The following is a 20,735-nucleotide window of genomic DNA, read 5'->3' as shown; positions in this document are numbered from 1 at the left end:
CATGCAAATTCCCCCCGGCACATCTTTTGTAGAAATCTCTTTTTAAAATTTCATCAAAGAAAGGAAAGTTGAAATGATTTCCCTTTCTGTAATAAAGTCGCCCCTTGCCAGAGATTATTTTGACATCTTTCTCATAATACTACTGAGCAGAAAGTGTTTCATATTTGAAGTAGACAAAATGTTTCCTGATGGCCAGGGTCCAAAACAATGCAAGATGGAGCAGAACTTGCAACCATATCCTTCCATTCTTGTAACATTCAAATTTCCTCAGCAAGTTTTTCAGGAACAAGATAATGTTGGGGTCCAACAAGGACACCAACAATACTTTTTGCTAAATACGGTTCCTTTTTTCCAGGGTGAGGAAACAAATACGAGCCCAGTCTATAACTCACTGTTTCAATGAGCACACAGATACATTTTTTTGTGTTTTATTTTCAGCTTCCAAAACTGTAAATATTGTCAGCACTATTCTACAGATGTCCACAAACATGCATATTTCATTTCAGCATAACGAGATGAAACAGCAGACAAAAGGGTGTTTCATGCTGAGGAGAGTCTAGAAAGGTTGGGGAAATGGCTTCCAGACCAGAAATGCTCTTGCTGCCCTTTCATTGGAATCATAGTATCATAGAATGTCCTGAGTTGGAAGGGACACCCAAGGATCATTGAGTCCAACTCCTGTCCCTTGTACATGACAGCCCCACAGTTCACACCATGTGTCTGAGGGTGTTGTCCAGTCTCTTCTTGAACACTGTCAGGCTTGGGGCTGTGACACCTCCCTGGGGAGCCTGTTCCAGGGCTCCACCACCCTCTGGGTGAGAAGATTTGGTCTTCAGCACATTCCCCATGGAAGAGTAGCACGGAAAAATGAATAGACTTCAAGAGAGGCAGAGGAGTGGGGAGTGAGGGCCACCTCTCCACAAACATCTCTGTGGGGCACAAAAATGAATGGCTTTTAAATTCTGGTTTAAATCCTTCGCTTTCTGATTTCCTGAAAAACACTCAATACACACATTCACCTGTGTGCTCGCTCACACTCACCAGTATGCACACGCACTGATGCCTCTTTGCATTCACTCACACGCTTCCCACATGCCCATTGCTCATAGACACCGAGTGCTGCTCCACCTCGCGCCCTTGCTCATAAGTAATCACACTCGCTCACACAGCTGCACCCCCTCGTGCTTCCCCCCATCCTTGGAGATCTTCTTGCTCAAACAAGTAATCATTCATTCTTTGGCTGTGCATTTTCTATTTTTAACACCCAGTTCTTCTAATGGCACTGATTATTACGTTGTCTGCAATTAAAGATAAATTCTTGCCAGGAACTAAGTTTAAAACTCCAAACCTTTGGTTCGTGCCATCCACGACAACACAAGGTAATAGCACTTTTCACCCACAGTGCCCTGAGAGCAGAGCTGTACTTTGCACAACATGCACTGCCAAGTGGAAAGTATGCTCTGAACTTTAATCTCTCAGAGATACGTCAGATCCTACCACATCTTTCTCCACAAAGCAGTTAAAAAGCTTATACTTAAACTCTGATTTGCAATGCGGCCCAACAGGTGGGATAACTTCACAGAGCAGAAGACAGTTGAGAACTGCAACATGCAATATCAACAAAAGACAGGTAGCAACGTTCAGCACGTACCTTGGAACCTGCCACCTGTCTTGATTGCTTTTTCTTGGTTTATGAGACATTTCTGTTTACCTCCAGCATGCCACTCATTACATCACAGAAGTAGACCTGCATGTCATATTTACAATACAGGTGCACAATGGATTTATGCAGTAATATAACAACACTTTGCATTTTATGCTGTAATTTTCCCAGCATTGGGAAACTTGCAGTTCTGGCCACCACTGAGCACTGCACTGATGTTTTCACAGAACATTCTTATTACACATTTGCAAGCTGAGCAATTAGAGAGCTAGTCCAGAGCTTACAATTTCGGATGGAAAAAAAAAAACCAACCAAGATAGCCTTTTCTTCAAGGCAAATCAGTTTACATTATTAACATATCATTTGCTGATTTATCACCCAGCTACCAAGTATCACGAGATACTCTGCAGATCTAAAGTAAAGGTCAGCTTTCAATTTTATTACTCTAAGTAATTCCCTGTCATCAGCAAACTCTCTCACATCATTTTGTACCCCTTTTGTGGTCATTTGTGATAACGCTGAAGCGCAAATTCCTGGGAAACATCTCTGCTGCCTTCCCCTCATTAGTCCAAGGTTTATAAAAATAACAAATAAACAAAAAAACCCCTAAACACCACAAGAATAAAACCCCCATGTTGACTCCTCCTTTTTTCCCCTGCAATAACTTCGTGATCATCACATGCATATAATTACGACAAGGCAGAAGCAGATACAATTTTAAAAGATAGGAATTTTAAAAAATTACTACCACAATCTTGGAAATACCTGGTACTTAGCCTTGCCTAATGTTCAGATGCTACTCAACGGCTTTATGACAGTGGCATTATATAAACTGCAGATGACTTGAAAAAATATGTAATAAAATATTGATTCACACAAGAAATCAAATAAAAACCACATCAGGAATAAAGTGCTACATTTTCCTTTAATGACCCATTTATGGTATCTCTTTTTCCACATGAGATTAGTGTGAAATACATACACCCTATGGCCCTTACAACAGCCTTTTTTTCTGCTTTTAAAAATATTTCCATTAGTGGGAATGAGAAGCCAAAAAAGTGCTGTGATACACTTCTTGCTGCAACCGCTGTGCCCTACCTTTTACTACTTCTTTTTCCTGCTATTCATTATAATCTCATTTCCAAGCCACCCTCTGTTCAGTTGAGAGCACCAAAATAGTTTGTACCAACTCAGATGTTTTACCTCCCTCTTAAGCAAGATATCATTTCTCTTCTGTTTTCTCTTTGTGACTTTTCCATGTTGCTTCAAGTATGAGATTATCCTCATGTCCTGTACCAGTATTCATATTTTTCTACACCCTCAAAACAGTGAAACCTGGTTGTTTTTTGGGGTTTTTTTGAAACTAGACTTTCTTCTCAATTTACTGTTCTTCCCTTCTGAATACATTATGGGTCTTGCCTCAGTTCTAGTTAAAGGCATTTTTGTAAATGTGCATGTAAATAATCTTACCCTACAGAAAACTGTCTATTTATTTCCTTTTTTAACCAGTGTAGAGCTGAAATTTTCAAGGAAGGCTCCCTTGCCTGATCTCCAACCTAAAGTCCTGAGTTGCTGGTTTGCTCACTTAGAAAAATATTATTTATAAAATCTTACAGAAATGTAAACAAATACTCAAAAGGAAGTAGGCATAGACCTAAACATATGCTTAAATATTTTACTGCACCAAGGCCTAAATATTCCTGTTTCCAAATAAAGTTATTTGAGTGATAAATTTCTGTTTAAGAGTTGCTGAATTTAGAAGCTGAATCTGATTAAGCATGTTTACCTTTATAAAACATGTCCAACTGAAACAGAACTCTCTTTGATCAGACTAATATTTATTATTTTTGTTCTAGAGTAGCCACCTTATTAAAATTCAGTAAATAAAAGTTTATATTATGAAAATATTTATTTCTCCTCATCCTTTTCAACCACTTCTAAAGGCACAGCGTATTTTATTTTTCCTTTCATTTACAATATCCAGAAAGAGAAAAAATATTTTTAATAATTTTAAAATTAGAAAAATCAGTCTGAAAATGAATACAATGTTCTGAAAGCTGCAGCTGAAAGCCAGGTGGGTACATGCCCAAAAAAGAAGAGGCAGAAGATGAGACATAATATAGGACAGTTTTAGACTTATGAACTTTCATAGACAAAGAGCTCTTATCTGTGTCTGAACTGTTCAGTAGTTAACAGAAAAGAGACTTGGACTTTCTACTACAGTAATATAAACGACTAGAGTTATACTGATAATTCATTTTTATTTTAGAATTTGGGTTTTGGTCAATGTTAGAACACAATGATTTTTTGCCTGCCTCTCCAAATTAACTAGTGTAATGGAATTCTCAAGAGTTGCAATAAATAGGTTTTCGTTATATGCCATTGAATAGATAACTAAGACCAAAACAGCAATAAGAAGTCACTAATAACTAACCAGAACAATCCATCTAGTTTTTTGTTGCAATTAATAACATGACACGACCAGAAGCAGATCCACCAAGGGACCCAGCTGCAGGCACTCGTCCCACCCCAGGGCTGTGGTCCCGCTGCCAGACGTGCCTCAGATCATGGGAGGGGGCACTGGCACAGCCCCAGGGGTTCTCCACCCTCCAGTTAAACCACGTTCCAGCCCCAAAACGAAGTAGCCACATAGTATTTGCAGAGAGAAAAATAAGTAGCATAACTAACGAGGCTACAGTACATATCAGCTTGTTATTGACCGAGGGTGAAAACAATCCTGAAATAGTCAAAGCAATGATAGAAATCTTCACTCCAAGCAGCAGGCTTGTAACAGCAATGGGACCTGCAAGAAAAAAAAAAAACCAACAAAAACTTTCAGCTGTTGGTTGGTTGTTTCTAAAACTAGAAATTCTTGCCACTTGATTTTTCTACTAAGGGTTGAGGTATGTCAAGTTTAGCACAGAATAGCTGCCCTGCTGCAAGAGCATTTCATGGTTTAATTCACAGCAACTTTTTAATCAATTCATACTTTTGGCTCACAAAACAAGTTAGAAATATTCCTTTCTCCCAGCCTGGAAGGGGTTCTCGAAAGTGACTGCAGTTTTCAGCTCTGAATTGCAACATTTGGATTAGTTCTATGCAGAGTCTTTTGTTCTAAATCTAATTTCCTAGAAAAGCTTGTACTAGCCGAAAGTAAAATACAATGCTACTACAGTTCTACAACAGAGAGATGTATCTAGCCACAGTAAATTCATCTCAGTTGTACAAGGAATAGTAGATCAGTCCCATGTCACAGCTACTAGAGTAAGACCATCTATGTATAAGTTGACAACAGAAGATCTGGCAAACTTTGAGGCAAATATTCTTTCCTATGTAAAAGACAGACTATGCAATAAAAGCAATTGCTAAAATTACAGCATAATTCCTCTACACTGTTTTCAGACAGGATATTCATACCAGGGCTTAAATGTAAGGAAGTCATTTTGTTTAAAGAAAACCTAACCCTGTTATAACAGGAGACAACACCCACAAAATACTTAAATCTCGTACTGAACAGTCTCCTGAAAGCCAGGATACGACCAGAACCAATAAGCAAGCGGAACCAATAACTACATTTGGATAAAAAGTTTCCAATTGCTTATACATTAAAAAAAAAAAGACAACAAAAAAAAGGTAGTAAGACATGAGCTGTCCTTGTTGAAACTAGGGAAAGATTCCAGGCAGAGGTCACCCAGAGAAAGAAAATGTACAGGCATACACTAAGCTAAGCAGAAACTCCTACAAGTCCTCTAAAACCGGTGCCTCCCCAAGGAGACATAAGCCACGGCAGAGCTTCACCAGAGAATTAATTGCATTCTTGCCTGCCACTTTCATATGAAGTCAACAGCCCCCTCACATCTGATAAATCGGGCACTTAACCATGACACCCTTAACTTTACCACAACTACTTTATTTCCATTTCGGGTCTGTGAACTCACTGCTGTTGGGAAACACAGCAAATGACTTCAGCAGCCACAGCTCTGCGGCCAGCAGGTCCTTGTCACAGGAAACCACACATTGTGCTCATTAAGCACGAGTTTTTCAACACCAGCACTGCCATGGCCATAGAGGCATGGAGAATAAACTCTGTTCTCATTTGTAGGTGTCCTTTCCTAATTCAAATGAAAGAAGTTATCATATGGCTTCTGTCTCTACTGCGTCTTCAGATGGACAGAACTTGCAGGGAGGTAGGAGGAGAGGGTTGCAGGGAAAGAACTTTAGCACCAGCCTTGAAGTCATCAGCTTACTCTGTGGTTAAAACACAAACTAATGCTAGTAAGTTACCTTTTCTACCCACTTTCACCCTGAGAAAATAACATTTGCTGCTGTCAATGGCAAAAGCAGCATCTGCCGCTGTGCTTCCCAGAGCAGAGAGGCAGAAGAGAGAGATTTAGGAGCCAGAGTTTAGGACTGATGCTTGTGAGGCATTTGAATACCTAACTCTTCATTTTGCTGATGGGAGTACTACCAATGATCTTCCATAAAATAAAAATAGGAGCAAAAAGTATCAAGCGTACTGTGGTGTACAGCAGCCCTCTTGAAATCCTACCCATATTTACTGACGTACTAGAACAGTGCAACAAAAACGGTAGCCAAAGACAGTCCTTTCTTCCACTTGGCCATGCTATTTCCAGAATTAAGAAGAGTGTTTCTCAATCTCAGATTAAGGTAACTGCTTCCGTTACAACACTGCAATACTTAACAGTTTTCAAACCTTGCAGTTTCCTGCATGTTGAAACCAGAATAACGTTTAAAAATCCAAAAAGTGTCTTTTAAACCATCTAAACCAGCAACCAAACAGATTTAGAAGCTGTCAGGTGAAACCCAGAGGAGATATCTGAGCTAAACGGACTCAAAAACCAACACACAAACCCAAAGGATTTAAGAAAAAAAAAAAGCAGGAGGAGCCGAAAGAAAGAGAATCAACCTCAATACTCATAACACCATCTTGTAACTTTCAACAGAAGAAAAAAAACTGCTTTAGAAATTCAGATAGAAATTTAGAAACTGATTTAGAAATAAAGCAGGAAAACTTAACAGAACAAACCTTGTCATTGTATTACAATGAGTGTATTTTAATCTCACAGTATACACCTAGATGAATTTTCTTGCATTCAGACATGCAGGGCTTCTCATGTATTGACCAGTACCAGTACAGCAACTGGGCGACTGCCTGCATGCCCTGTTGATTTATAGGCTGTTGGCATAAACTGGCCATAAACATTTTCATCATTATATATATTATTGAGCAGCTGTTGAAGAACACAACTTTGTGCCTGACTGGGGAAAACAACACTGGAGGTACTATACTACCATTAGCAACAAGTGCACAGCTCCACACAGCTTTTTTCCTCTTGACGCCAATACTTGTTTAAAAAATTTCCATCTCTCCCCCATGGAACCCTTCTTCACTGTAGTAGAGGCAGGGAAAAAAAGAAAAGAAAAGAAAAAAAAAGCACATCTATTTTAAATAGCAGCAAATGGATCTATCCTGCAGCCTTGCAAACATCTGTTCAAATACAGAAGACCAAACAGTATGGCAGAGAAGCATGAGACAGGCGATAACCTTAAAATAAGCTGCAAAAGGGGAGGTTGACTGTGTTCCCAGCAGGCCAGAGAAGTCAGTTATGGCCAAAGATCACCCAGAGCACTAGAGCTTTTCTTTCCTGCCCCAGCAGGTAAGCGGCTGCTGACACCGCGCAGGCGAGGCTGCTGGGTCGCTGCCACACGGGCAGAGCACCATCCCCTGCCTGCAGCGACTCATGCTTGTGCAGCCTGTGACACGCTTTTGGTTAATATCCCTATAATTTTATAGCATCATAGAATAATTTCAGTTGGAAGAGACCCTCAGGATCATCGAGTCCAACCATAACCTAACTCTGACACTAAACTATGTCCCTAAGAACCTCGTCTAAATGCCTTTTAAACACCTCCAGAGACGGTGAGTCAACCACTTCCCTGGGCAGCCTGTTCCAGTGCTTCACTACCCTTTCTGTCAAGAAATTTTTCCTAATATCCAATCTGAACCTTCCCTGGCACAACTTGAGGCCATTTCCTCTCGTCCTATCACTTGCTACTTGGGAGAAGAGACCAACGCCCTCCATGCTACAACCTCCTTTCAGGAAGCTGTAGACAGCGATAAGGTCTCCCCTCAGCCTCCTTTTCTCCAGGCTAAACAGCCCCAGTTGCCTCAGCTGCTCCTCATCGGGCTTGTGCTCCAGACCCTTCACCAGCCTCATCACCCTCCTCTGCACTCTCTCCAGCACCTCAATGTCTTTCTTGTAGTGAGGGGCCCAAAACTGAACACAGTATTCAAGGTGCGGCCTCACCAGTGCTGAGTACAGTGGAACAATCACTTGCCTAGTCATGCTGGCCACACTATTCATATATCATAGAATGTCCTGAGTTGGAAGGGACCCACAAGGATCATAGAGTCCAACTCCTGTCCCTGCATATGACACCCCCACAGGTCACACCATGTGTCCGAGGGCATTGTCCAGTCTCTTCTTGAACACTGTCAGGCTTGGGGCTGTGAAACCTCCCTGGGGAGCCTGTTCCAGGGCTCCACCACCCTCTGGGGGAAGAACCTTTTCCTGATGTCCAACCTAAAACTCTCCTGGCACATCTTCCTGCCGTTCCCTCGGGTTCTGTCACTGGTCACCAGAGAGATCAGCGCCTGCCCCTCCTCCTCCCCTTGTGAGGAAGCTGTAGCCACGATGAGGTCTCCCCTCAGTCTCCTTCAGGCTGAACAAACCAAGCGACTTTACCTGCTCCTCATACGGCTTCTGCTCTAAACACTTCACCAACTTCGTAGCCTTCTTCTGGACACTCTCCAGTAGCTTTATGAGTGTATATGTATCAGTTTATATACATCAGTTCACGACTGGACACGTAACTAACGATTTACTGCAACTAAGAGAAGGTTTGCACAAAACGCCTTTTGGCGTAAGGAGCAAATGTTCACAAGGGGCAAGAAGGGAAGGGTCAGCGTTCCCACTGCGGACATCGGAGAGAAGGGAGCTGCCACGAGCAGCTCCAGTGGCTGGCAGCAGCAGGAGCTTTTCCCGATGTCGCTGTCCCCGCAGCAGACGCGCTCCCGCCACGGACCGAGCGGGCAGGAGCAGCGCGGCGGGATCAGTTCCCGCTCACGGCAGCACAGGGGTGAGCTGGGGGTGCTCAGCAGCCGGCACGGTGCCCCAGCGCGGGCCCGCAGACACCACAGCCCGGGGCTCCCGTCAGGATCGCCCACCGCTAACCGAGGCGTGCGCTACACAGCGGCCCGGGCCGGGCGGCGGCGCTGGGCTGAAGCAGGGCTCGGGTAACCCACCGGGTGTCGGGGCGGAGAGTCCCCGGGCTGTCCCCCCCGGGCTAACCGTCCCCTCGGAGCGGCCCAGGTGCGTCCCCACCTCCCCCGTGACGCCAGAGGCGCGCGACCGGGCCCGCCCCCGCGGCGACCGCCACGTACCTTCCCGGCGCAGGCGGCCGTGCGGCGGCCCCGCCGTTCGCGCAATCTCGCCTCGGCGTCCGGCACCGGCCAATCAGAGCCCTCCGCGACGCACGGGCGTGGGTCAGAGCCGGCCAATCCCCACGCTTCGAGGGGCGGGACCTGTCCCCATGACAACGGGACCGGGGCTGCCGGAGTGCCGCGGGGCTGTCGCGTCGCGTCGCGTCGCGTCGCGTCGCGTCGCGTCGCACCGTACCGTACCGTACCGTACCGTACCGTACCGCACCGCACCGTACCGTACCGCACCGCGCCGCCGTGGGCCTCGCCGCGGTGCCGAGCCCCGCAGATCCTCGGGAGGACGCTCGGGGGACACCCCCTTCATCCCCGCGCGCAGGAGACACCTTGCCCTTAAGAAGCAGCGGCTCCTCTCCCGCCGCAGGGGCACCGAAAGGTAGCGTCGCCAGCGCCAGGCCGCCTCGCGGGCGGCGGGACCCCCATCGGCAGCGGAGGGGGCCGGCGGGAGGCGCCCCGGGCGCGGAGCGGGGCGGAGGCCTCGCGGCGGGGCAGCTCCTGTCAGGAGGAGCCGTTGGCCGCCGCGGGAGCGGGGCGGAGGGAGCGCGCTCCCCCCTGTCAGATTTGAAAACGCGGAATAACGGTAACGCGGGGGTGCCGGGAGGCGGGCGGGCCGGAGCGAGGGGCTGTCTCCCGGGTGGGGGTGCCGGCAGCGGGGAGCGAGTGAAGTTGGGCCGAGGGCGCCCAACCGGCCGCCGGGAAGGCGGCTGCCCAGGTTTCCCTCCGTCCCTCCCCGCGGCCTTTGTGCGCGGGGCCGCCCGCCGGTCAGCGGCTGTTCAGGAAGTGACACTCGAGCAGCCCCGCTTGCCGCCGCGTAAGCGCTCGGCTTTAACGCTACGGCAGAAACTAGCGCATACCTGGCAGGAGCAGCGAGGTCTTGACTGGTTGCTAATTGCACATCCGCAGTAAAAACTTCGCCTGCTTTGACCGGGAGACTAGACCGGTTTCGTTAGAGTATATAGCTTTCCAGCGTTGTGCTGACTGTAGTACCACTGCAGGAGCTGGGTGAAATCCTCCCGTGTCAGGCTAGCCCCTGTCCTCAGAAAATATTCTGAAAGAGGAAAAGGTTGAAACATGGCCATAGAGAGGTAACTTTTTTTTTCTTTTTTTTCTTTTTTCCTTTTTTTTTCTTTTTTCTTTTTTTCTTTTTTCTTTTTTTCTTTTTTCTTTTTTCTTTTTTCTTTTTTCTTTTTTCTTTTTCTCTTTTTTTCTTTTTCTCTTTTTTCTTTTTCTCTTTTTTTCTTTTTCTCTTTTTTTCTTTTTCTCTTTTTTTCTTTTTCTCTTTTTTCTTTTTCTCTTTTTTCTTTTTCTCTTTTTTCTTTTTCTCTTTTTCTCTTTTTTCTTTTTCTCTTTTTTCTTTCTTTTCCTTTTTTCTTTTTTCTTTTTTTTCTCTTTTTTTTCTTTTTTCTTTTTTTCTTTTTTTTCCCCTGAAAAGAGCGTGGCTATGGTTTTCAAAAGAGTTCATGTTTGGCAACACTTTTTACTCAGCCTGTAGGAGAAAAAGCCGCTGTTGTTTGAGTTGTAAGTATTTGCTGTGGAGAAATAACGTCCAGCATTTTCAAAATTAGATCATCACGGTAACAACGATGAAGCACAAGTACACCACAGTATCAAGTTTAACGTGGAGGTTTGCTTTGGGTTTTGTTTGTCATCTTGTTTTCTCCCACTCTGAAGAAAAGTCCTGTAGTTGACTCAGTCAGTGTTGGTGCAGTTCTACCCTGAATTCTGAAGTCATGGTCCCTCTCAACTAAACAGAGCAGTACAGGAGAGATTCCTACTCTGAAGACTGGATAGGAGATGAAGAGGCACTCAAAAATTATTTGAAACCAGGTTTTGTTGTAACTTTTATGGACTTCTGCTTAAGACTCATGAAAGGTTTATGGGAGAAGCCTACATTTCTGTGAGCTCTTAAGATCCACTTGTATTTCTTACTGTCATATGTCTTGGGGTCAAGACACAATGGTCTTGTACAGTCACAGTGCAAAATCCACCATGGACCACAAATTATTACCCTGATTACATACGGTACCTCCTAACTGTGATTATGTGTTTTCCCTTTTTTGCTACTGTAATCTTTTGGATGGTGGCAGTATTTTATTCTAGAATAGGAAAGATTTTAAAAATTAATGTCTGTCTTTAAATACATCGTGTCGTAGTAGAACAATGTGAATCTCATTCACTTCTAACCAAAATAATTAACATTAAAAAAAAGAGGAAAACAAAATGATAAATTAGTATTGCCCATTGGGTCCGCTTAAAGCTTCCATTAGCTATAAGCTGCAAGGGCATCTAATACAGGCATCTGATGTAAATTTGCTTGTAACTTGATGCTGTAATACAGCTTGAGATACCATTGTTTGGTATCTGAAATGATATTCAGAAAACCCCATCAACCAAATAAAAACTAATCAAAACCAACAAAAATAGTTACTCTTTAATAAGACTAAGGAGAAGTTTCAATAACTTGTCTGTGTAGTAACAGTAGTACTGCTGAACATAAACTGTTGGTTCATATAAGCCATGTTAAAGGGTTTTTGTCAAAAGCTGCCTCCAAGTGATATGTATATGACTGGAATTGTAATCATGAGAGAGCAGTAGTTCTCTGAGATAATAAAAAAATCTAAAATATTATTATATTGACTCAAATGTCAGAGGCGTGGAAATATTGACCCATGCTTCTAGTGATATACTGACTAAACAAATGCTCTTTACAAAAGAAAGATAAAATCCTTTACTGTTAAGGTAAAAGCCCATATCAGTGTTGCCTTGATTTGAACTCCTGTGCAACAAAGGTGTTTATCTGGTGAGCTATTGTGCTCTTGTTTATTTGATTGCTTGGTAAGCAGAGGAGATCTCCGTGAAGTTCCTGTTAGACACATAGTAGAGAGAAGCCTTCTGGATAGGGTTATGTTTCTATGTAGCTAAAAACATGGCCAGGCACCTAAACCAAATTGAAGGAAATCAGAGGCAAAATTAATGTTAATTTAAATAGGTTTTGCTCTTAAAGGCTGTACATGATTTGACAGAAGAATGAAAGAATCTGCATCTTATTCGAAGCATTTAAATCATATTCAGTTGTAAATATTCTTCATCACAGGTAATTCAGGAAATATGTAGACCCTTCTCATTATTACATTTATCATACTTTATAAACCAAGAGTAGGACGCTTATGCATATTTGGATTCCTAAGCAAGTAGAAATCAATGGGAATTGGCAAATTATGGAAATAAATCTCATTAGGCAGCTATCATTAGGTGCCTAAATATTTTTAAATCTGGTTCCATATCATTAGATCTAGATTTATTCTTGTTAGCTATTTTGTATTTTCTTTCCAAAGGGGGAAAAAAAAGTACCCTGAAGTCCTGAGACATTTGGGGTTTATTTCAGCATCATCATTTATTGTCGACTAGAGCAAAATGCGTATTAGTAGAATAACTGAAATACTTTTTGATTTGAGATTAGGGTTTGAGCAAATACTTTGTTTGCATGTAGTAGCATATTTGAAACGAGATTCCTTTTACACCAGCACTGACAAAAGTGCTGTTTGCATTTATACAAAATGAATTTGTGAGATTCCAGGTGTGCTGTTGTATTTTTTTCTGTATGGGAACTGAACTCATGATACAGGAAGTTATATTTGTAGTGGTATTTTTTGGTTTTTAATTTGCTTTTAAAGTTCACAAGAGTTTTATCAAGTATGCATTGAATTTAATACAAGTTTTTGCTTGAGTATTGGCTTCTTAATTTTTTTTGAGCCAGCTTTATTGGAAAGAATTGACAAAATCATGCAAGTTTCTTTTAAAAACAAGATTAATATTTCAGCAGTCTTCAGTTAGTAAGATAGCTTTGTAGACACTAATATTTTTTTTTTCTGAAACAATGACAGAGAAGCTCCTTGGAGGCAGGTAGTATTACAAATATGTGTGTGTATTCGTGCGTGTATGCACAGGTTTTTAAATATTGAACCATTAACATTGCAACAAGAAGAAAAAACAGTTTTCTTTTCAAACTTTACTTATGACAGAGCTAAGCACATGTAGCAGCAGCCGTTTGTTTTGCTTCTATGCCATCTTTATTTCTGAATGTACAGTTGTGTTGTAAATATTACTTGCTTCTTACCCACTTGAGCATTCATAGTTTGTGTTACTATACAGTATCCCCCAGCATTTGGGTGACTCATTCCATAAAACAGCTGAAATGTATTTTTTTAAAAAAAGGTTCTGTCAGCAAACATTGTACCACATGCGGTTCAGGCATGCTGTCTTTTCTGAGAAGCTGAAAAAAGAAACTGTTCTCTCAGCCAAATTTAACTGCAAAGAGAACAGAGCAGATAAAGAAAAATGGAACAAATACAAGTCAAAAGAAAATAATGTAAGCAAAGTAAACAGGATGAGAAGAAAGGATTCTACTGCCATTATGTACTTAAATAATACTGCTTTATATAAAACTATATTTAAGTACAGTATTAAAATGCTACTTGAAAAAACAATGTCTCCTGGTGCAGAGAACTGAGTGGTATGTACTCTAACAAAAGGTTAGGACACCATGTCCAGGTTGAAACTTGTTGGATATTGGCTAGAAAAAAAGAAGCAACATCTGAATCATGCTATTAATGGACAACTTTGACAGAAGAGGAAAAAATGCTTAAAGTCTAATGAAACCATAGCTGCTTGTGTGGGCGGGACATTTACTGAAAGAACAGAGAGGGAAAAATGATGCTTGCATATTAACTTTTAAAAGAATGAATTCTCAGAAGAAAAGTATGCAAGTGTTTCTGTATTTCAAAAGATAACTTGTAAAGGGAAAACTAGTGCAGATTGTAGCCACTTCCCCATTTGCATCATTTTCTGCTCATGTCTTCAATAAGAAATCTATATGTGGAGGACTGGTGACCTAGTGAAAAGAGATCTTCACCACAACCAGAAGTTTAGCTTAGCATCTTGAGCTGCAACAGGTTTTCATGCTTGCTTCTCAAAATTCTTGCCACATTTTAGCCACGCTAATTCCAGTTTAAGTCATGGACTAATGTTGTGAAGAAGGTGCATTAACTATAGAGTCATTGACTTTCATCGTTGGTTAAGGTATGATAGATAGCTTACTGTGTCTGTGCAGCAAGTCCTCCTGAAAGAACAGGGAGGAACTGATAATTCAGGTGTTTACAAACAGAAAATATGGCAGAAGACTAATATGTTTCTGCCTAATTTCAAACATCTAATGTATTTTTTTCAAGATTTTATGAGCTAATCAATTTATATCTTTGCAAATAATTTTTAAAGAAATGGAAAACCCCATGGAATGCTAGATGGCTAGCTCAGACTGCTGAAATAGTGCTTTACATAGGTCAGATGTATTTGTAATAGTCCCATTCCAGTATTGATGCTGTAATATTCTTAGAAAGATGAAGATCTGTAGATCTATTTTATCTCTTTCCTTTTTTTTTTTTTTTTAAATGCAGCACTGCATATGAAGATTGTTCCCTTCTCCAACGTACAGCATTAAAATAGGAAGTCACAGTACAGTCATGACTATGGAGAATATTGCTGTCATCCTGCACATCTGCACTGTATCTCACACAGGTTTAATTACTTCTAAATCACATACAGCAGGTGTGTGTGAAATTTTATGAACAAGTGGGCTTATTTGTATATTCTCTAAGTCCGGATTTATGTTTACATTTCCCATCATGGTACACATGAGTTTGTCAAGTGCAAATGTGCAATATGACATTTACAATGTTGTGCTTTCTTTCTTTGTAATCATCCACTGAGCTTCTACATTTGCAGACAGTATGCACTGTATCCACTGATAATCAGGATATGGTTTTGCCTATCTCAATTTTTGAAAATTCGACATTGGGTGTTACTTGCTAGGACAGCGGTGGAAATATCAGTACCAGAATTACGTTGTTTTCTGGGCAATAGGTGTTAAGTTAATGAAAAGTAAATGTTCAGGTTTATATTATAAACACCTGGCAGTTGTGTAAAATAGGTGTGCTAATGCCATGTTTAGCTGCTTGTGTTGATGTTACTAGAACAAACTTCAGAAGCTGCATTTTGTACTTATCTTTCAAAGCGCATAGCTCTTTATAATTTGAATGTCCGATCCTGTTCCACTGAAGTGATAGGAATTTGTGATTAACTTTAGTGGGATCAAGATCAAGGTTGCTGGCAGACAGCCTACTTTTCTTTTCCAATTGTATTTTTCTGTTCATGCAAGTACATTGGTGGCTCTGTTTTCTGCTGACTCTCATTCTTTTGGCACTCACTCTGGGTTTTTTTAGAATACTTTATGCTTAGAGAAGTTTTTATTTTTCATTTTCCCTGAAAGCTTAGGATATTGGCTTTGTTTAAAAGCTGCAATATTTGTTAGTTCTAAAGCACTACTTTTATGATTAGTTCTCTTTATGTATGACAAGTAGAAATGTTTGTTTATCGCTCTAGGAAAGATGAGATTGATTTCTGGTACAAGCAGATTAACAGTTGTGCTACCTTTTCAGCTAGGTGGGCTACATGTCTTTGACTAAAGTAACTTAATTTCCAGATGACCATTGTAACATTAGGTGTTTCCGTCTGTCTCTAAGAAAGAAACCAGTCAGCTGGGCAGATTCATGGCAATTTATATTTCTATTAAGCTATATAGCAGTGGAAAGAAAAGTAAAATAAAAGGCTTAAGTGACGCACCCATGGCAGGGCATGAGGGTGTATGCTGTGCATTATGTACTGGGGATGACAATGACCAGGTTGACACCGCTTCTTGTCTGCAGCGCTATGATTGTCTGTTGCCTTGGTAGCTCCTAGTCCTTACAGAAGAAACCACATCCCTTTGTCAGACACATAGATTCCCCCTACAATGCCCGGGAAGGGATGGGTATCCAGGGATGTGTTTCTCAAAAGTCAGGAACTCTTAAAGGCAGCTGGTAACAGGCTGAGAGCAGGACAAACTCTTAATAGTAAAGTGTGGAACAAAACCTGGAACCCCAGTTTTCCTTTCATCCTGCCTCTTGTCACTCTTCCCTCTAGTTGCTGAATTTGAGATTCATGCTGAGGTTTTTTTGCAGCTAATTAATGTTAGAATTTGCAATGGACCTGGTTTCTGTCTTCTAATATGTGTCAGAGTAGAATGTGCTCAGTGACTCAGTTGTGACTGTCACACTCTAAAGGCTGATACATGTCTTAGTCACCTTCTTTTATTGAGGGCATTTCAATTAGTATTGTCTTGGACTAATAGATACCTAAATACACTAACTCTGTCTTCACTCGGTAATTATTTTTTATTCTAATAAATGTATTTCCAATTTGCTTGTTATAGCACAGATTGTGCAAACAGCTGGGTTCCTCAAAATACTACTGAGAGTCCTGTGTTAAGCATAGCAGTCTACAAAGTCAGCTGCAATGATAGAGATATTTATTTGCTTATTCATTTTGGTCTTCTCTGCTACGGGTGGATTTTTGACGTGTTCTATCAAAAAGGCTACCATAAAAACACCATATGCACAACCTGAAACAAAACTGCCTGATGGGCAGTAGATAGCCTTCTTTTCAGAGCAGCTTATTACGTCAAATAGATGTGAAGAACATATTGTTATATCATCCAGTCCTTCCCATTATGTATGACAGCATCTAATTACAAAGGTTGGTATTTCCAAAGGAACCCAAATTGCCCATGAGCACAAATCCCACAGAAAGTCAGCAGACCCAATGGCTCTTTGTTTTATTAGGGCTTTTGATAGACAAGCTCTCCTGACTACTGCAAAGGTGGTTTAAGATATAGCTCCAGTTGCCCATCCCAAATCTGCTGGACATTAGTGCTCCCTCATATGAGGTCTGACAGACCAACATGGTTGCTTATACCTCAGTTGTTTCAGTTCAGCATAGACATTTTATGTATCAGGTTTCCTGAGTAGCAAGGAAAGAAGTCCTAAAAATTGAAAGGTGTACCCCTCTTCAGCCTAAGCTGACAATCTCCATCTCCACAATTATTCACGTTACTAAACGTTGTAGGTCAGCAGCTTAAAAAAAAGAGTATTTATGTCTTTAAAATTGATCAAAGAGCAATTACTACTGTTTAAAGTGTTGGCTTTGGTACTTGCTGTAGGCAAAAAATGAGTCAGTGCCATAACTACAGCTAGCACTCGAGTTTCTGGCTTCTCTGCCACGGTTCATCTCACTACATGACCTGTTGGTCTCACAGAAAATGAGCATGCTCAAATAATAGCCACATATAGAATCATTTCAGTTGGAAGAGACCCTCAGGATCATCGAGTCTAACCATAACCTAACTTTAGCACTATTTACACACCTTACATAACTAGAGTGGTTTATAATATAATTAAATTACTTTTATTTCTATAATTTCTATAAATCTGTAGCATAGCCTAGCCTCCTAAGGTTCTCCTATTTCAAATGACTAACAGTGGTGCTGACATTGAATCTAATGCACTTAATGTGGCCGCAACAATAGCTCCTGCTATCCATTCTGGTAATGATCAGATGTTAGTCATATTTAAAATGAAGGTAACAGGTATTTGCTACAAATGAGCAGAATCCGTTTAGGCTCTTTTTGCTGAAGATGTGATTAGGAAAAAAGAGTTTCAGAGAATTCTTGTCATTCTTGAGCCTTTGACATATAAACCAAAAGATAGGTAGGCAGATACATTTTTTATCTCCAGCTATTCCCTCATCCCCAACAAAAGAAAGAATATCTCTGCATAGCTTGTGTGCATTTCCCTTTTTTTTTTCCTTAAAAAGAGTGCTTTCTTCTACGTAATACTTACATGAATAAAGGGCATCAACAATGCTTAATATTAAGTAGCTGCCATTATCTACATTTGTTGCCTTAGTAAAGGGGCAGCTTAATTCAAGCAAAACTAATGCTTTGCTATCAAGTACCAGAGTATGTACTCAGGAAAACTGGCACTGATACCATAATTACATCTTGTCCCTCCCCCCCACCTCAAAAAAATAAAGATTTGCTGCCGGTGGACGTAGGCACTTTTGACAGACTTGCATGATTAGTTGAAGCACTTGTACAGAAATTCTCCTTGTGGCACGTATACTTTTGATTTCTTTGACTTCCCATTTTTCAAATATTATGTCTTTTTCTTTGACAGATCTAAGATAAGGCAGTATTTGACTGGTAACTTTCACTTTCTGGGAGGTGGTTTACATTACTAACCTAACATTGGAGTTTGCTCCAGCTTTTTTTCTAGAATATCCAGAGACTGTGAAATGTCATAAGCTGAATTTGCTGAATTGTCTCAAGAGCCTGTCTTTGCTGTCAGATGCTGGATTACCATAGTTACTTTTTTAGCTTGATTTCCTGTTTAAGTATTCCATTTTATCAGTTTCTGAATGAACTGAGCTTTTGAGCCAAATTTGATAGAGGGGGTGAAGACAGAGGTCAGTAACTCCCAAAGTGCCCAGTGCTCATCAAACTATGTGGGAGTTAGCCCCATATAAGGCACCAAAGAATGTATAGGGGAGACTGATTTAATAAAGCTCCAGCCTCAGCCACAATTTCAGGTGATGTGAACACTTTTATTACGAGTCTCTGTCAATTGAAATACAGATATAACATGAATCGTAAAATATTTTTCCTGCAAATAAATTTTTGAGGGGATCGTGACTCCAAATTAAGCAAACTACTCACTCCATTGCTGAAACACAAAAACTACTGGCATTACTACACTAAGATCTGATTCAGTGTCCATGATTATCTTTAGGAGTTTGCCAATAACTTCAGCAAAGACATGATCGAAGTAGGAAAATCAGTCTTAATGATGCAAGACTTGGCCATTTTAAACAAGTATATGAACACTGGGTGTTCCCATCTGTACTGTGGAACCATTGATAATACCACAACATGTTAAAAACCACTCACCATTTACAGTACAGCTTCAGTTTTCCACACAACTGTAAAATAATCTGAGGAAATCTGCTTGTGTAACAGTGGCCTTTACAAATTAAAGCTGTATTCTTTGAGTTTTATTATTCCTTGAGAGCAGTAGAACATATGAGAGGTGGGTTATTACAGGTATCTATGTAGGAACATAAAATAATTCTAATCAATACAGTACAACAACATCATTTACGTTAATTTTTGTGACTTGGTCTCATTTCAGATGAAGTGGCTACCTGTCCTGCCCCAGCAGTGTATTTTGCTGATGACATGTTTCCTAATGGTCTTGGAAGCTGTACCTATAGATATAGATAAGACAAAAGTCAAAGGAGAAGGCCACGTAGAAGGAGAGAAGGTAGAAAATCCAGTAAGTGTAATGAAATTTATATAATTAAATATTTTTCCTAATTGTTAGTAATCTGGCGATAGCAAACACCCTTCCTGAAATTCAGATGTTCTTTACTGAAACTAAAGGAAGGAAAAAAAAACTTGCAGGAAGGAAACTGATATTAACCAGTATTTTCATATACTCTACCATCTACTATAGTGAGGCTCCATTTAAATGTGTTCTCTTTCAGAGGTGGCACATAGAAGGAATTCCCCAGCTTCCAATAAGAAGAGCTGTTTACTGTTCCAGAGACTTTTTTTCAAGTGATTTGAGTGGTGGCTTAGGAAATTCCACTCAGTGACTCTGGTTGAGTGTTTCAAATAGAACACAAATGAATGAATTGCACTTTAAAAAAAAACCCCTATTTTAACATGACAGATGCTTGTGTATGACATGGATTCCTAAACACTTTTCTCCTCATCAGTTGCTGAAACAAATGAATCATAAGAATAAGTTGTTATAGGGCAATGATGCAAATCAGAAAAAATGAAGTAAGAGAGTATAATGCCTGTGTTGCTGAGATTTGAGTTTCAGTTTAATCCTTGTATTTAAACGAAATGTTGGTAGTATATTATTTTCTCAATTTCACATTATTTTTTGAAGGATACAGGACTTTATTATGATGAATATCTCAAGCAAGTAATAGATGTCTTGGAAACAGATAAGCATTTTAGGGAGAAACTCCAGACAGCTGACATAGAGGAAATAAAGGTAGGTACAAAAAAAAAAGAGAAAAAAAAGTTAAATTAAGGTTAATTAAATCCATAATCATGAGCCATTTATGTTGTATTCTTTCTTTTCTTTTTACATACTCCTCTCAATTTTTGTGAGCTTAACTTTCCTTTCATTTTTATTTACTTAGGTATTTAACTCTTACTAAAACTTTGTCTTTAGTCAAGGGACAGTAGAACTTCTGTTTGTTAAAGAACATCCCATAGCACTAAAAAACCACCCAACAATGTATACTTGGATGCATGGTTTCTGCCTTTTACTTATCTACTAAAAAGTTAGTTACAGACTCCATACAGGCAGGTGAACCTTAATGTACATCAAAACAACTGCAAGAATAGCTCTCACTCACTATTGCCTGCTGAGTAATTTGGAATGCTGTTTTGAACAAAGGTATATCTGCCTTCTGAGATTAAGGTAGTAAGTCACAAATGAATATGATGACATGGAAGAGAATTACAAGACAGTCAGATTTTAAAGTCTGGGAGTTCTGCTAAAGGTAAAGTCAGTGTATATAGGAATAAACTAGGCCTCTGGCTTT

At 40.6% G+C, this 20,735-nt stretch overlaps 1 protein-coding gene and 1 long non-coding RNA gene across 2 annotated transcripts in view; one reads left to right on the top strand and one right to left on the bottom strand.

Annotated features, from left to right (window-relative positions):
- Window positions 1-430: 430 nt before the first annotated feature.
- Window positions 431-9,054, bottom strand: LOC135988922 (uncharacterized). The gene is made up of 3 exons (XR_010606250.1): window positions 8,431-9,054; window positions 1,652-4,466; window positions 431-929 (listed from the first exon to the last, which is right to left on the bottom strand). It is a non-coding gene; the product is annotated as an uncharacterized LOC135988922 (long non-coding RNA).
- A 213-nt stretch (window positions 9,055-9,267) lies between these two features.
- NUCB2 (nucleobindin 2) overlaps window positions 9,268-20,735 on the top strand; it is a 28,264-nt gene continuing 16,796 nt past the window's right edge. Inside the window, exons 1-3 of the mRNA XM_065635295.1 lie at window positions 9,268-9,558; window positions 19,301-19,444; window positions 20,069-20,176. Of these exons, the coding sequence (XP_065491367.1) occupies window positions 19,301-19,444; window positions 20,069-20,176 (252 nt within the window). The 5' untranslated portion in view covers window positions 9,268-9,558. The remainder of the gene's footprint in view (window positions 9,559-19,300; window positions 19,445-20,068; window positions 20,177-20,735) is intronic.

This window comes from Caloenas nicobarica, chromosome 5 (genome assembly GCF_036013445.1).
Source record: "Caloenas nicobarica isolate bCalNic1 chromosome 5, bCalNic1.hap1, whole genome shotgun sequence".
NCBI lineage: Eukaryota > Metazoa > Chordata > Aves > Columbiformes > Columbidae > Caloenas > Caloenas nicobarica.
Note: the sequence above shows the minus strand (reverse complement) of the source record. Positions and strands in the feature narration are given on the sequence as shown.